This window comes from Crocodylus siamensis, chromosome 3 (assembly GCF_052110815.1).
Source record: "Crocodylus siamensis isolate JL-2025a chromosome 3, ASM5211081v1, whole genome shotgun sequence".
NCBI classification, from domain to species: Eukaryota; Metazoa; Chordata; order Crocodylia; family Crocodylidae; genus Crocodylus; species Crocodylus siamensis.
The window spans coordinates 240860844-240876789 of NC_143397.1; the positions used below are offsets into that span (position 1 = coordinate 240860844).

General features: G+C 44.2%; 1 protein-coding gene across 1 annotated transcript in view; it reads left to right on the forward strand.

Annotated features, from left to right (window-relative positions):
• The window catches only part of FER1L6 (fer-1 like family member 6), a 98172-nt gene that overhangs the window by 27250 nt on the left and 54976 nt on the right, over window positions 1-15946 (forward strand). The window contains exons 13-15 of the mRNA XM_090037715.1: window positions 4193-4301; window positions 7691-7877; window positions 12966-13086. Coding sequence (XP_089893841.1) covers window positions 4193-4301; window positions 7691-7877; window positions 12966-13086 — 417 coding nt within the window. The remainder of the gene's footprint in view (window positions 1-4192; window positions 4302-7690; window positions 7878-12965; window positions 13087-15946) is intronic.

Below are 15946 nucleotides of genomic sequence, written 5' to 3' on the forward strand. Positions count from 1 at the left end.
GTGCATTGACATGCTTTAGTTAATGCGCATTAAATCTAGTACCCAGAGGCACAACTCTAGGCATCTAGGTTGCTCTGTCATGAAGTAAGGCATCTGGTGATTTAGATGTCTTCTGGGTTAGGCAATAGCTGAATAAGGATTGCAATTTTAGACTTCAGGTGCTTAAACTGTGCCTAAATTGTCCTTTAGACACATACATTCCTTTTTGTCAGGGGGTGGTTTGTCTTTTATTTACTTTCCCTGTGTCTCAGTTTCCCCTCTGTTTCTGTTTATGAGGAAAACAGAAGTGTTGTGAGGATGAGTACTTTAAAGATTGCAAGGCACTGAGACACAATGCAATGAGGCTGAGAAAAATACTTCAGGTAGATAAATAGACTACTGCAGCACCAATAAATATTAATAGCCATAAGAAGGATTTATTGCTAGTAATTAAGTTTAACTCTCAAAAACAGAATGACAAAGATGCACCAGCACAACTCCAAGATATTTAACATTCTTTTGTTTTTTGGCATGTAACTATATGTCATGCTACAGAAGACACAGTCATTACATTCTAGGTCTGCAAAAGGGATATTGGGAATGCTGGAGATTACAAGAAAACAGAAAAGCCATAAAATTTGTGATGTTTTCATCAAGTCTGTGGGCTCACAGGGGCAAATCCTCTTGCCTTCCTGTCTGACATTACTGACTGAGTCTCCTCGCAAGAACATATTGAGCATTTGAGATTTATTCCTTTGATAAATGGGAGTAGAAATGTATCACCAATACTGAGTCAGGGCTTTACTGCTTTTGAATGTTGTTAGAAACATGGAAGAGGGAAATTAGAACTGATCTTCAGCTCCAGTTAATTCTTGTGGCTAGCTTCAATATGAGGTTTCTCACTGTTTCATCCCACTGCGCCCCATAGTGACACATCCCTCAATTCTTTCAAGATGAGGATACCTTGAGTTATGCCAAGATGTTAGCTCCTTTGTGAAAGGCAGGTAGATTATTATTAAAATACACTTTGAGTCTTGTATTCATAGCCCCATGTTGCTTTCAGTCGGAGAGTCACTGGCCCCAAGTTCTAGGGTTACCATATTTCCAGCATCAAAAAAGAGGACACCTGGAGGGAAGGTGGAAGGAGGGCGGGGTATATGATTGTGTAGTGGGACAGTGATATGCCCATCCTCTGCCTCTGCCCCTCACTCATAAGCCCCCAGTCCTGCCAGTGCCACTCACTCCCAACCCACAGCCCCCTGCCACCTCCAGCCCTGCCAGTGCCCCTCACTTCTGACCCACAGCACCCTGCCCCCCAGCCCTGTTGCCCACACAGCTCCTGCATGCGTACTTGCACGCACACACACACACACACACTCTTGCCTAGGAGCAGCTTGCCTGGGCCTGCCTGTGCACAGAGCACGTGATGCCTGACAGCCAATCACCTTGCCTGCTGCTCCCAGCCCCAAGCAGCCAAGCTGCTAGTACCCAGGAAAGCAGAGGCAGAGCAAAAATGTGGACATTTGGTTGCATCTTAAAAACCCACCCAGAGACAAGGACAGGAGGCCAAAAAAGAGGACATGTCCAGGAAAGCCCAGATGTATGGTAACCCTATGGCCAACTCTGCTCTAAGTTATATTCAGTGTGGCAGCATGCACATGGTGTGGTTTCAGTGGAGATAACAGGGACAGTCGGATGGGACATAACTCAGAGTAGCATCTGAGCCATTAAATCCTGCTCAACTAATCTTAAATTAGGGAATTTTGTTTTGCAAATTAGTTTAGTGCACTGAAGGAATCGGTCCAGTCTGCCTCATAGGAAAGTGTGCATCATTAACTAGTGGAGAGCATGTCTCCCAATAGGTCTGTACAGTTCTGCATTGTCAACCCTTGTTAAATACTGTTAACACTCCACAGCATGTGTCAGCATGGTAAACGTGGGCTTAGATGCACACAATAGGGTTTTATTAAAATTAAAAAATATTTTGGTCTTTCTGATTTACTGGCATTTAACAGAGAGCTCCCTGAGGTTTCTGCACTTCTCATTTTCACATCGTTCAGAAAACAGTAGTGCAAGTCTCTGGTCAGAGGCATAACTGGACATTTCTGTGCCCTGGGTAGCAGTGGTGCATCGAGCAAGCTACTGGCAGTGGCTCGGCCAGCAGCTATTTTGCAGCTCCTGCTTTCCCAAGTTGCCACCTGGGGCTGACGCCTTGGTCCCCCACCCTTACTTACATTCCTGGTGATAGAGGTGAAAGAAAACATTAATGAACCATCATGCCATCACTATGTGCAGAACCTCCCTTTTCCCTTGCCACCTGATCCAAAGCCCACTGAAAGAAATAAAAAGACTCTTGTTGATTTCTGTGGGCTTTGGATTGGGGCTGTCATCTATCAATGTGGCATGGTGTGTGACTTTTGAGCAAGGGTGAGAAAGAAATTAATCAGACCCTTGGGTCATTCCAACCAATGTGAGAAGTTTATTGACTAATTGACAAAAACAAGATTAAAAACAGGATCTGAGGTCAGGAAAACAGATCTGAGGTCAGGAAAACAGATCTTGAGGTCAGGAAAACAGATCTTACGATGACAGGCTGAGAGCCATGGGACTCTTTAGCCTGGAAAAGCGCAGGCTCAGGGGTGATCTGATGGCCACCTATAAGTTTATCAGGGGTGACCACCAGGATCTGGGGGAACATTTGTTCACCAGAGCGCCCCATGGGATGACGAGGTCGAACGGTCACAAACTCCTGCAAGCCCGTTTCAGGCTGGACATAAGGAAGAATTTCTTTACTGTCCGAGCCCCCAAGGTCTGGAACAGTCTGCCAGCGGAGGTGGTTCAAGCACCTACATTGAACACCTTCAAGAGTAAATTGGATGCTTATCTTGCTGGGATCCTATGACCCCAGCTGACTTCCTGCCCTTTGGGCAGGGGGCTGGACTCGATGATCTCCCGAGGTCCCTTCCAGCCCTAATGTCTATGAAATCTATGAAATTGCCAAGGATAGGCATAATCTTACGGGATGAGTCTTGTCTGCCATGGAGCAGCATCAGCCAGCGTTCTCCATAGTGTGGGTTGCTGGGGGGAGGTATCCTCCTTCCAGTGTCCATCAGGCAAGCATCTTGATATGCACAGCAGGCCCACAGGTGGTGTTGTCTAAAGAGTTACCCTCCAAGTTTTTCCAGTCATATCCTCTATTTATGGAAGGCTGGTAAACATGATCTTAATATTTTAATCAGTGACTCCTGGTTGGCTTTATTTAAATTTCTTTGTTTCCCTGACAGATGAGGTTCTTTGGATATATTTGATACCTTTAATTAGACCAAGTAAAATAGCTGGAAAAATTCTTCTTTGCAAGCTTTCGGGTACAAACACCCTTCTTCAGGCAGAGGGAGCACCTGCAGTTATTTTGTGCTCTCTTGGATGCTCTCTCTTTGTTTCACTGCAGCCTTTAGAGCCGGATCAGACCAGATTCTTCTTTGTGGATATGAAAGTTGTCACTGAATTGAGGATGCATACCTTTAGCAGCAGGATACTTCCTTACTGTCTTTCTTTTACACTACAGTCTCTCACAATTTATCTAAACATTTTAACAACAATCCATTTAATACTTCATGCATTTGCCACTGCAGCTTTGCTGTATATGTCAGCATCAAACATGGGCTTCTGTTTGGCAAAATCAGCCTTATACTATAGCTTGGCTGCCTACTCTGAGTTACGTAAATATAGAGTTCCACACGTCACAAATGTTTCAGTTCTTTGATAGCCACATATATCATAAATGCCAATTCTGTACCAACAATGGAAAGATACTGAGGGCCTTCAAATCCTATTGACTTCCCTGGGGCCTGGAGTGTGCTCAGCCTCTCCTAGGATCAGGTTCCTATTGACTGAAATACATTAATACATGGGCAATAGATGGAAGTCACTCAGGGGAGCCTTCAAAGGGAGCACAGGCATGCATTAGAATGCTACAGTTTAATATAGTATGGGTTAGAAATTGTATTACCACCTTCAGTTTAATATGACTTATTTTAGGGGAGAGATATTTGATGGGTGCTGTCATATTACAGTGTCTGTGAATTGCTCTAGAAAGATGATTTGAAAAACTGCCCTTCAATAAATGAACAATCTGAAACCATCAGCAGATATTCCTGTGCACTAAAATAATATTAAGAGGTAGAACAAATGTTATTTCTCACTTCCCCTATAGATCCATGGAGAGCAACTTGAGGAATTTTTTCTCTTTGGGGCATTTTTTGAAGCTACAATGATTGACAGGAAGGTTGGAGATAAACCAATAAGCTTTGAGGTTTCTGTTGGTAAGTATGGAACACTCTTTTCCATATTATAATGACTATATAACTGACAGATGCATTTCACAGAGCTCAGGGACTGACTTCGGAGAAGGACTTTGAAATTTCAATTCATTTCTGAACGTAATGGTATTGACAGTTATATTATTTCTGGATATTCCTTCTTTTAGACAACCTAGGGATCCTGAGACTTTGCCGCTTCCCTTTATAGTTGGTTCCTGTATACTCAGATCCTTCTACTTAGTACCCATGCACTGTCTTATTGTCTCAGCACTTTGCATCTCCATGAGAGGAATACTTTGGAAGGAATATTTACTCAGGGTGCAGATCACTTAACTGAAGCTACTGCAGTTCCTCAGGACTCCTAGGGCACTTTTAAACATGCTCTGAGGCAGTGGGGTGTGTGGTGCTTTAATTAGAGTGGTTCTGAGACATAGGCGATGCATAGGGGAGGCTTGCTGGGGCATGTGCCCCCCCCGAGACTGGCCCCCACCGAAGCTGCTGCCGGCTTCGGCAGGTGGTCACTGCTTTTCATAGATTTCATAGATTTAATAGACATCAGGGCTGGAAGGGACCTCAGAAGATCATCGAGTCCAGCCCCCTGCCCAAAGGGCAGGAAGTCAGCTGGGGTCATAGGATCCCAGCAAGATAAGCATCCAATGTTCTCTTGAAGTTGTTCAACCTCTGATGGCAGGCTGTTCCAGACCCTGGGGGCTCGGACAGGAAAGAAATTCTTCTTTATGTCCTGCCTGAAATGGTCTTGCAGTAGTTTATGACTATTCAACCTCATCATCCCTTGGGACGCTCTGGTGAACAAACGTTCCCCCAGATACTGGTGGTCACCCCTGATAAACTTATAGGTGGCCATTAGATCACCCCTGACCCTGCGCTTTTCCAGGCTAAACAGCCCCATAGCTCTCAGCTTGTCATTGTAAGGTCTGTTTTTCTGACCTCTGATCATGTGCGTGGCTCTTCTCTGGACTCTCTCAAGCTTCTCCACATCCTTTTTTAATTGTGGGGCCCAAAACTGGATGCAGTACTCCAGCTGCGGCCTCACCAAGGCCAAGTACAATGGGAGAATGATGTCCCAGGATTTGCTTGAAAAGCATCCATGAATGCAAGCCAGCATTTTGCTCGCTTTACTAGCCACAGCATCGCATTGACGGCTTATCATGTTCATTTTGTCGTCAATGATGACCCCCAAGTCTCTTTCTTCCATAGTGCTAGCCAGCACAGCGCTGCTGAGCCTAGAGGAGCTAGAGAGGAATTAGCTCCTCTTAACAAACTGTGTGCTCAGGAACATGTCCAGAATGGCAGGGCTATACTAGATCATCCCCATGTTACCCTTCCATGTGATCAGTTGTGTGGGTATGTCTGTATTCTGAAGAATGAGCAGGGAGGGACCTCATAGACAAAAAAAGCAATGTGTAATATTGACCTATACTTAGACTTGGTACGGAGAATGAGCCAGGATTATCAAGAAGTGCATTTGTATACTTGAATGATAAAAACCAAAAGCTGGCTCATGTTAAGAATGAACTGTCAAGATGAGTCTGGCTCTGAACCCTGGATCTGAACAGCTACCAGTTTTGCCTACTATAGGAAATTGGATCCAAATCTGGCAAATGACCTTTATTTATATAATAGGCTGAAATTAAATCCAAATCTATTCACTGTAATGATATGAGATTCAGGATCCCCTTTTGTGTCTTAAGCCCATTTCTAATAAAAATTTGTTCTAGTCAGTCTAACTCACACCTCTCCCTTGTTAATACTGGTAACCACTACACCATGTAAACTTCTATATGTATCACTGATTGCACTGTTAGCAGAAAAACTGAGTGCCACAAATGAAATTTGGTCTTCACAATATTCCTATTTCTAAAGACCCCTTCTTAAGCCAGAATACTATATCTGCTTGAATGAGAACTAACTTTTACTTCTGAGATGAGCTCTTGTAAAGAGGATCCACATGATAAAACCAGGAAATAAAATCACTGCATAAATCTTGCCTGCCTTATCTCCCTCCCCACATCTCTTTCTTCCCCATGCACATACTACGAGCTTGGCCTATAACTCTGTACTTTCCATTCCAAAAATACCATCTGCTATCAGTTGGCTTCTTAATTCATTTAGCTCTAGCGAATGTCCCTTATTCTCTCTGTGGACTAGTCACTAAAGTTCATCTTTCCTTCCAGAATGGCAATATGTAGCTAGCCCTAGTTGGCATCTTAATGCCACCAGATAAAGTAGCTAATAGAAACTGCTGGCATAGATCCTGAATAGATTATGTGGCCGATACTTGCTGCCACACTGCTACAACTCTTAGCTGAGGAGAAGGAGGGAGCTGAGAGATCCAGATGGAATTGCTGGTCAGTATTTTGTATTCAGGCTCTGGCCTTTTCACCTTTGCTCCAGCAATTTTTTGTTCCTGTCATTTAAAAAAAACCACATTTTTAAAATGTCATAAACTTTTCACTAGAGGTAGGCAGGCTGATTCAAGAAATCCAACATCTCTACACTGTGTTGGGCACATGCTCTGCAATACTTGACTTCACCAGAGTCTAGTGTTTCTGGTCTCTTAAACAATGTAGAAGCCTACTGAGAGCACAGTGGGCCTGAGTTCCCTTAACACTCTTGACACTTTGCTGAATTTGATAGACTGACATGAGTAAAAGCACTGTAAAAGGACTACTGAGTTCATAGTATGTATTGACTTATAAACCATTGTGCATGGGTTCTTGACCTGCAGTCTGTGGACTTTGGTAGTAGACTGTACCCCATGCTGTTGATCAGTAGAGAACTGGCAGGTTACTTGGTGCTTCAAATTCTTTATCACAAGAAAAACCCCTTGAGCCAGTAAAGGGAACTGGAAGCAAGGAGGAAGAGCAAGGAGGAGCCTGCAAGGAGGGCAGCTTTTACATAAAACCAGGAAGAAAGGAATAGGAACTGAACACACAGAGACGTTGCTATATCAGTTCTTTTTCTTTTAATAGATTAAGATGGGGCTAGCAACCTATGGTCTTTGACCATTGGAGCCATCGGATCTGGTTGAAGCAAGAGGGCTTTGGCAGCATTTGGTGGCAGGAGGTTTTGGTGGTGCTCAGTGCCACCGAGCACCACATAGACTGTGGCCAAGCAGCAGGGAGAAGTGGCTGTGACAGAGGCTAGATCCTGGCTCTTGCCTGCCTTGACCTTGGCTGGGTCATTTCATGCCACCATAGGACTGCTGGACAAAGGCAAAGAACAGATCCTTCTTGTTGTTAAATATGCTTTAGTTCAAGCACCCCTGCTGCCATTTTGAAGTGCAGGGACACTTACATACAGTTTTAGCACCTGTATAACTTCATTTCACCAGCTGTCCTCTGACTTTGTACCCTTGTTTTGTCTCCTAGGTAACTTTGGGAATGTCACTGATGGAGGATCGCTAGGAGCGGGGAGTAAAAAAAAGGGTCATGAAGGAGAAGAGGAAGAAAGTGCTCCTCTGCTGCATGAAGGGTGGAGTGAAGCTTCCCCTGATATTGCAATGCCATTGATATCCACAACCCACCCTGAGAAGCCTCTTATTACAGAAGGAAACAGGTAGATCATTTAAATTTCATATGTATAACTTGCAGATCCCTGGGTTTTGCCCTGTACCACTGTGACGTAGATTTGTGTTTCATTAATATAAACCCCAGCTCTCTGGAGAGAGCTTATGCTTTAAAGGAGTAGCTGATCATTGAACATAATGACATATAACTTGCCACATCCTTAGCAAAAATAGGCCAAGTTCCACTGAAGTCAATGGATGTGTGCTGATATCCACCATCCAAAAATGTTGACCTGTAATGACAGCTGGCCATGGTTGTCTTTGTGCATTATGTGGCCTCTCTAAGCATGCATTTTTAGAGCTTATGTGTAATCTATACAATCGCTCATCCTGCCCTGCCACACGCACATGGTAGCAGGTGTGGGATCACTCAGTAGATCCTATCATGACGTATTGCCAGTGCAGGGGGAGCCTGATCCCTCCATCAGCAAGAAGCAAGTTCCCCTGGCTGGGAACCCAGGTCGGCTGCTGGGCCTTCCAGCCATGGGGTCACACTATGTGCTCCCACAGCTGGAAGCCCCATCAGTTGACCTAGGCTTGCCGCCCTGGATTCCCCCCAACATGTGAGCTATGATCAGCTGATGGGGCTCCCAGCCACAGGGGCCCCTGGCCATGCGTTCAGTTAATGGCACAATAGGAAGCAACTACAAAGTTATTACATATATTGTGGTACAGCCTTGTAGCTTATTTCCCTTTTTTATCATACTTTTATGATAAAATTGAATACATGGCTGGGTTACCACTTGAGGCATGATTAACTGGTTAATCATACCTTAAGCGTAAAGGTGTAGATGGGGCCTATGGAGTCAGAAAAAGTAAGGTAAAGCCTTTTTTTGCATCAATACCACTGATGATAGGGGAGAACTCTGTTGAAATATGTAAGACAATATGTGAAATGTATAGCAAAGATATCAGAATTTAGTTCTTTTTTTTTGCAGAGAAAACAGATTTGTTTCCAAAAGCACTTTCCAGAACTCTAGGAAGTAGGAGCACTTGTACACGTGACAATGTTACCATGTACGCATGATGAAAATTTCCCTTTGTGTGGCTTAATGGCCTCACACTTTACATGTACATAAGTTTTGGGGCTTTTAAATGAGTTTGCAGCATCATAAACTAAACCACATCCTGAGGTAGTTGAGTTTGCAATGTTGCAACTTGGAACGTAGCAGCCATTAATCTGTCAGCTCGCCCCTAGCCACAGGAGAGGCAGGCAGGCTCCACTGAAAAAAATGATCAGGCCCCTTGCTGCTTCTGCCTTCAGCAGGCACCAGCACCCACCAGGACACCTGGGGCTGCCTGGGAATGGGCTGGCTTGCCTCTGAGGCAGTGCAGGGAGGTGGCAGGAGGGCAGCTGGGTGTGCTGATAGCTGGAGAAGGTGACAGGGATGGTGCACGAGGTGCTAGAAGCCCAGGTGAGCTTAGAGAAGAATTGGATTGGGCACCTCCAAGCTGGGGCAGCACCCAGCCCTCTAGCCTGCCCAGCCAGCTCTGGAGGATGCCACCACTATGGAGGGAAGGACTAGGGTCCCCTGCAGCTCAGCCTGCCATTAACTCACCCTGCAGCCATGGGAGAGGCGGGCAGGCTCCACTGAAAAAAATAAAGGATCATGCACCTGCAGCTACGTATACAGTGACAGAAACATAAAACCCACTGTTTCAATTAAAAACTCACCGTTTCAATTTATGGGGCATAGAATGCAACCCTGAAGGACTAAACCCCCGTCACATGTACAAGAGCCCTAGGTTTCCACCATTAAGCAACACATACAAGGAAACAAATGGGGAAAATGGAAGACTGATAAGCCATGGAGAAAAACCAGGGAGTTGATATAGCAAACAAATACAGAAAAGTTGCTGCAGATGAATTTAAGGACAGGAGGGATTGTCCCTGAGGAAAAAAAGAGGTTAAGGATTTAATTCCACTTCAGAATGGAAACAATGGAAGCAAACCCCCTCCTTTGCTGCTTTGGTTACTAGGACTACCGCTGTATTCAAAGGTGCTGAGCACAGGAAGGTTTGTAGTGCAGGAAGCTCAGGAGGCACGAGTGACTGGTGCCTACTGAATCTGGGAGGGCACCTGCAGAAGCTGCTGATGGTGGTGGCCCTGTCAGGGTGGGGGGGCACCAACTCTGCTGACAGTGTCGGTATCAGCCACCAGGGGGGCACCAGCCCCATTGGGGGGGGCAGGTGCACCCCCGTGTACCCCCTTCCAGTCACCTATGTCAGAATGTGACAGTACCTCTCACCGCCAAGCACCAGGGCAGTGCCAGGGCGGTTTATAGAAGTAGGGACCAGCTAGATTGGATGTTAGTTTGGATCCTGCACCTGTATGGGGTGCAGAGGTGCTTGGGTGGAGTCCTGCCTTATGGTAAAGAACACAGCTAGAAATAAACAGTGAAACTAAGGGAAGTGAAGATTGCATTGATGAACTGTCATTTCTGCGGCAAATAAAGACATAAATATCAGTGTCTGTCAAGTGGTTTCCTCTCATCATAATGCTATAGATTGTGCCCATGCTGAGTTACTATCTTGTGAGGCAGACCGAGGGATTATTAGATTTCCCCTTGACAGGAATTTATGTTTTAAGAGCTGCAGAAAAAGGAATAAACCTCTTTTTTTTCAAAGCTGCAGCTCCATTTTTTGGCTCATTTCTTTCTTCCTTTCACTACGGATCCATTTTCCTTTAATTTGTGCAGCTATAAAATGTTTTGCCTCTTATTTTTCTTGACTTGTGCTGTCTGTCTTCATATAGACAGGGTAGGGACACTTGTGACTCCTTATGTTAGCATTTAATTGATCACGGTAGCTGAAACGTTATTCCTAATGTTAATCAATATTTGATCAACTGACAGATAAACTCTATTTGATAAATCAGATAAGTATTATATCTATAAATTAGCTTTAAAATAAATTGTTTCAACAGTAGAAACACTTTGGTGTTTCAAAATGTTATCTGTTTAAAAGTAGAATTAGAAAAGTGGGACTTGCCATATGAACTGCCTATGATGTTTCATATTTAATATAATGCATATAATGCATAACAAGAGCAAACTAACCACAGAAGGGAATGGCTGTGTTCAGCACCTCATGGAGGGATTAATAATAGGAAGTCTCAGTCTTTTAAGAGAAGACGATTTTAAAAGCAACAACTCACCCATAAAAGAACCAAAAAGTTCTGTGACTCACAATTAGGAGAGTTCTGACATATACTTCCACTCAGGGATGAGTTTGGGATGGACTTGCCTTTTCTTCATGGAGCAGAAAGAACGTAAAAACCCATCAACTGTATGGATGTCCCAAGGTTTATGTGGCCATACTACTTAAAATTGAAACTCCTATAGAACTGACTAGGATTGAATTCACAGTAGCTGTACGTTACTGCAGTCCTGGAGAATTGTATCACGTTATGATATTCCATAGGATGGTTACATAGAACCACAAAGAAGATTTCTTTCTCTTAAATCTATAATTTTAGAGTAACTTCTATAAAAACCTATTTACTGTATTTTCTCTGGAACCCTATGGGTTACAGCCAAGCCTTTCAAAAGCGCCTAGAGTTTTTAGTTGCCTTAATTTCTGAGTGACTTGAAACACTTTAAAGGGGCATGGATTTCAGGAAGAGGCTGACCACCCTGGTTTTAACTCAGGTCCTTTGAGTTGGATACCCCAAAAGATGAAGGTCACTAAAGTTAGTGGCTGCTTTTGGAAATTGTGGCCATCAGACCTTAAATTTTATGATAATGAAGAATTTCTTTTGGGAAAAGCTTGACAGTCCACAGAGACAAGGTACTGGAGAAAATGGCCAGTTCCCTGGAATCCCCCTTCAAATGCAGAGCACCAGGTCCACACCTGTGCGAGTGGAGTGGCTTCCACAGGGACACCGTCTAATCTCATTTTCACTGTTTTTCTCCTCTCCTCTGACATTAGCAAAGGGCATTGAATAGGTCTATAGAGTGGCATCTGATGCATGCTGAATCCTGTGGGGCTGACCGTAGTGATTTGTAATGGCAGGGTGGTTGGGGGAGAATCTCTTTTGAAAGGGAACAAATTCAATGCTATAGGAATGAGAGAGCTGTTCTGATGGCTGCCTTCAGAGATATCTTGTCAACATGGTATCTACAACATTTTAAATCTAAGCATCAGACTCCCTGGCAGACATATGCTACATTTTATGGAGCCTCCAGCCAAACTGGTCTCCTGCTGGTTTTCCATTTTCAGGGAAATGATTTAACTGAAGGCACAAATTAAATGCAGTACAAAGCAGTGAGCTCTGGGTTTGAACTAAGGATAAAACCTGAGAACAGAAAAAATTACATCTACATTTTATTTTTGAGCCATTTCCAGTCCTGGTATTATACTCACATACTCCCTCCATTCCTGCTTCTGCCAGGGACTCAGTTTCTACAGATACCACTTCAGGGAAACTAATTTTGACAGGAGCAAGCTGGTAAAGAGACTGGTGTGTGTTTGTTCTGTGTGGACATTACACAGAGTCCATTGGTATTCCCATAAGAGTAGACCAAAAATTACTCTCCCCTCAGTATTACGTAGTATGGTTTGCATCTCTTGTTGTAGGAAGTAGCAACCAACAGGCATTTGAGTGGTGCGCCGAGTGTCTAGTTTTACTGGCTTTGCTCCCTTTCCTTATCACAGTTCAGAAGGACTAAGTCAATCAGTTCTGATACTATGTCGTATTTGGAGGCTAGGAAATGATTTCTTCTGCCCTTTCTTCTCTTCCACCTAAGACTCTAAGACTCTTCCAAGTCTTAGAGGCTGCAGTTTGCTACCAGTGTCATAGAGATGATACTGCTTATCATAGAGAAGTAGGGCTGGAAAAGACCTCATCAGCCTTCAGGTTGCACATTTTTTTAACAACTGCTCCACTGGTTGAAAGACAGAGATGTATATTAACTTATACTCCAGCTCCCTTATGTGCATGCACATTCCCACCCTCTCTCTCTCTCTCTCTCTCTCATATATACAAGCTGTATCACTTTTTACACACTCCGTGAACTTGCTCCATGTTGTTTGCTTGCTTGGACAGTCTGCTCATACAGCTTCATGCATTTTCACAGGAACTATCACTACTTGCCCTATGATGAGAAGAAGCCTTGTATTTCAGTCAAGAGTTGCTGGGGAGACCAGACCTTCCGACTGTACACTTCCAATATGCTAGAGAAAATGGCAAATCAACTGGTAAGCCTGTTGCAATGCAGAGTTGGAGACAATTTCCAGAAGAATGTGAGGGTGAACGAAAGCATATCATATTCCTGAACTACCATGGCAATGTCCATGCCGGTAGGAAGTTTGTGCAGCAACTTAAATCTTCCTGCTTTTCAGGGATGAGTTTTGGGTTCTCCTCAGTCCTCTTGCTATATGACCTTTGGGAATGATGTTCTAGCTCAAAGTGCCAGGCATCACAGTGTTTCCCCATGGGTCACTGATTGACTGGAGTGGCGTATTTTGAAGTATTCCTCCCAGGTTGCTAGTTCCAGATATAATTTACCACTGGAGATTAAAAGGGTTATGTAAATTCTTGGCAATCCCTGGATTTGAGGATGATCTGTACAATAGCTTATTGATGGGTCTTGGTGGTGTTGTTTAAATAGCAACCCTAAGTAACAGCAGTGTCAGCAATGCCATTGTCCTTCATGCAGAGAGTGATACAGCCACATTTGATGAATGATGCATGAAGACTCTGAGATTCCTTCTTTATTTCTAGGTAAATGATGGGAGAAAATACTCTTCCTGCTGCTGCTATTTTGAATCCACAGCAGCAGAGAGGAGATCTATTTTGGGAACTGTGCTGCATGGGAAGGAAAAAAACTATACCCACAGCATATTTATTTATTTTTAATGTGATTTATATACCACCTTTCCCAACAAAGGCTCAGGGTTGCTTACAGTAAGAGAGCAGGGTTTCTACACATATGTCAGTAACAAGAGGAAGAGCAGGGAAAGTGAGGGTCCCTTACTGAATGGAGGAGGCAACCTAGTGCCAGAGGATGCAGAAAAGGCTGAAGTGCTCAGTGCCTTTTTCACCTGTCTTCACAAGCAAGGTCGGCTCCCAGACTACTGCACCTGGCAGCACAGTTTGGGGAGGAGGTGAGCCGCCAACAGTGATGAAGGAACAGGTTAGAGACTAGAAAAAATGGACATACACAAGTCCTTGGGGCGCAATGGGATGCACCCCAGGGTGCTGAGGGAGTTGGCTGATGTGATTGCAGTGCCACTGGCCATCATCTTTGAAAACTCATGGCAATTGGGAGAGGTCCTGGATAAATGGAAAAGGGCAAACATAGTGCCCATATTTAAGAAAGGGAAAAAGGAGGATCCAGGAAACTACAGACCCGTCAGCCTCATCTCAGTCCTTGGAAAAATTATGGAGCAGATTCTCAAGGAATCCATGTCTAAGCACTCGGAGGAGAAGATGATGATTCAGAACAGTCAGCATCGATCTGCCAAGGGCAAGTCATGCCTGATCAACCTGATTGCCTTCTATGATGAGATGACTGGCTCTATGGATGCAGAGAAATGAGTGGATGTAGTATACCTTGATTTTAGCAAGGATTATGATATTATTGCAGGCAAGCTAAGGAAGTATGGGCTGGCTAAATGGACTGTAAGGTGGATAGAAAACTGGCTGGGCCATCAGGCACAGAGGGTAGTAATCAATGTCTAGATGTCTAGTTGGCAGCCATTATCAAGTGGAGTGCCCCAGGGGTTGGTCCTGGGGCTGGTTGTGTTCAATATCTTCAGCAACAACCTGGAAGATGACATAGAGTGCACCCTCAGCAAGTCTGCAGATGACACCAAACTGGGGGGAGTAGTAGATATGCTGGAGAGTAGGGCTAGGAGTCAGAGAGATCTAGACAAAGTGGAGGATTGGGCCAAAAGAAATCTCATTGAGGTTCAACAAAGACAAGTGCAAAGTCCTGCCTTAACCTAATCCTAAAAATCCCATGCACCAGTACAGGCCGGGGGCTGACTGGCTGGGCAGCAGCTCTGTAGAAAAGGACCTGGGGGTTACGGTGGAAAATAAGCAAAATATGAGCCAACAGTGTGCCCTTGTTGCCAAGAAGGCTAATGGTATACTGGGCTGCATTGGTAGGAGTGTTGCTAGCACAGTAAGGAAAATAATTATTCTGTTCTATTCTGCACTGGTAAGGCCACACCTGCAGTACTGTGTTCAGTTTTGGGCCCCCCGTTACAGAAAGGATGTGGACAAGTTGGAGAGAATCCAGCAGAGGGCAACAAAAATGGTTCGGGGGCTGGGGCACATGACTTCCGAGGACAGGCTGAGGGAACTGGGTTTATTTAGTCTAGACTATTGAAGACTGAGGGGATTAAATAGCAGCCTTCAACTACCTGAAGAGCAGTTCTAAAGATGATGAAACTAGGCTGTTCTCAGTGGTGGCAGATGACAGAACAAGAAGCAGGTCTCAAGTTGCAGCCAGGGAAATTGAGGTTAGATATTCGGAAGGAGGGTGGTAAAATACTGGAACAGGTTACCCAGAGAGGTGGTGGAAACTCCATCCTTGGTGGTTTTTAAGACCAGGCTACACAAAGCTTTGGCTGGGATGATCTAACTGGGGATGGTCCTTATTTGAGAAGGGGGTTGGAATAGATGACTTCCTGATGTCCCTATCAACCCTAATTTTCTATGACTCTATGAAAAAAGCAACTTAAAAGGGAAACTAGAATATTATACATAAAACAGACTCATTATATGGTCTCAGCCAAGCTTTGTTTCCTCAATGCTTGCAGAAAGAGGAAGGTCTTCCAGAGCTTATGCAAGATGTCCAGGATCAGACTCTGGTAGCCCTCAAGAGGGAGGGAGTTCCAGAGTTCAGGAGTAACTATGGAGAACGGCCTTATTTTTGCTTTCTGTCCAAAGCCCTTTTATAGCGGGACAATGTTTTTAATTTATTTGATATACTCTGTGCATGTCCTTTCACAGCATCTGATGAAGTGAGCATGGGGTCATCAAAAGGCTCATCAATGCTGTACACCTCTGATTTAGTTAGTCTGTAAGGTACAAATCTGACCCAGCTTT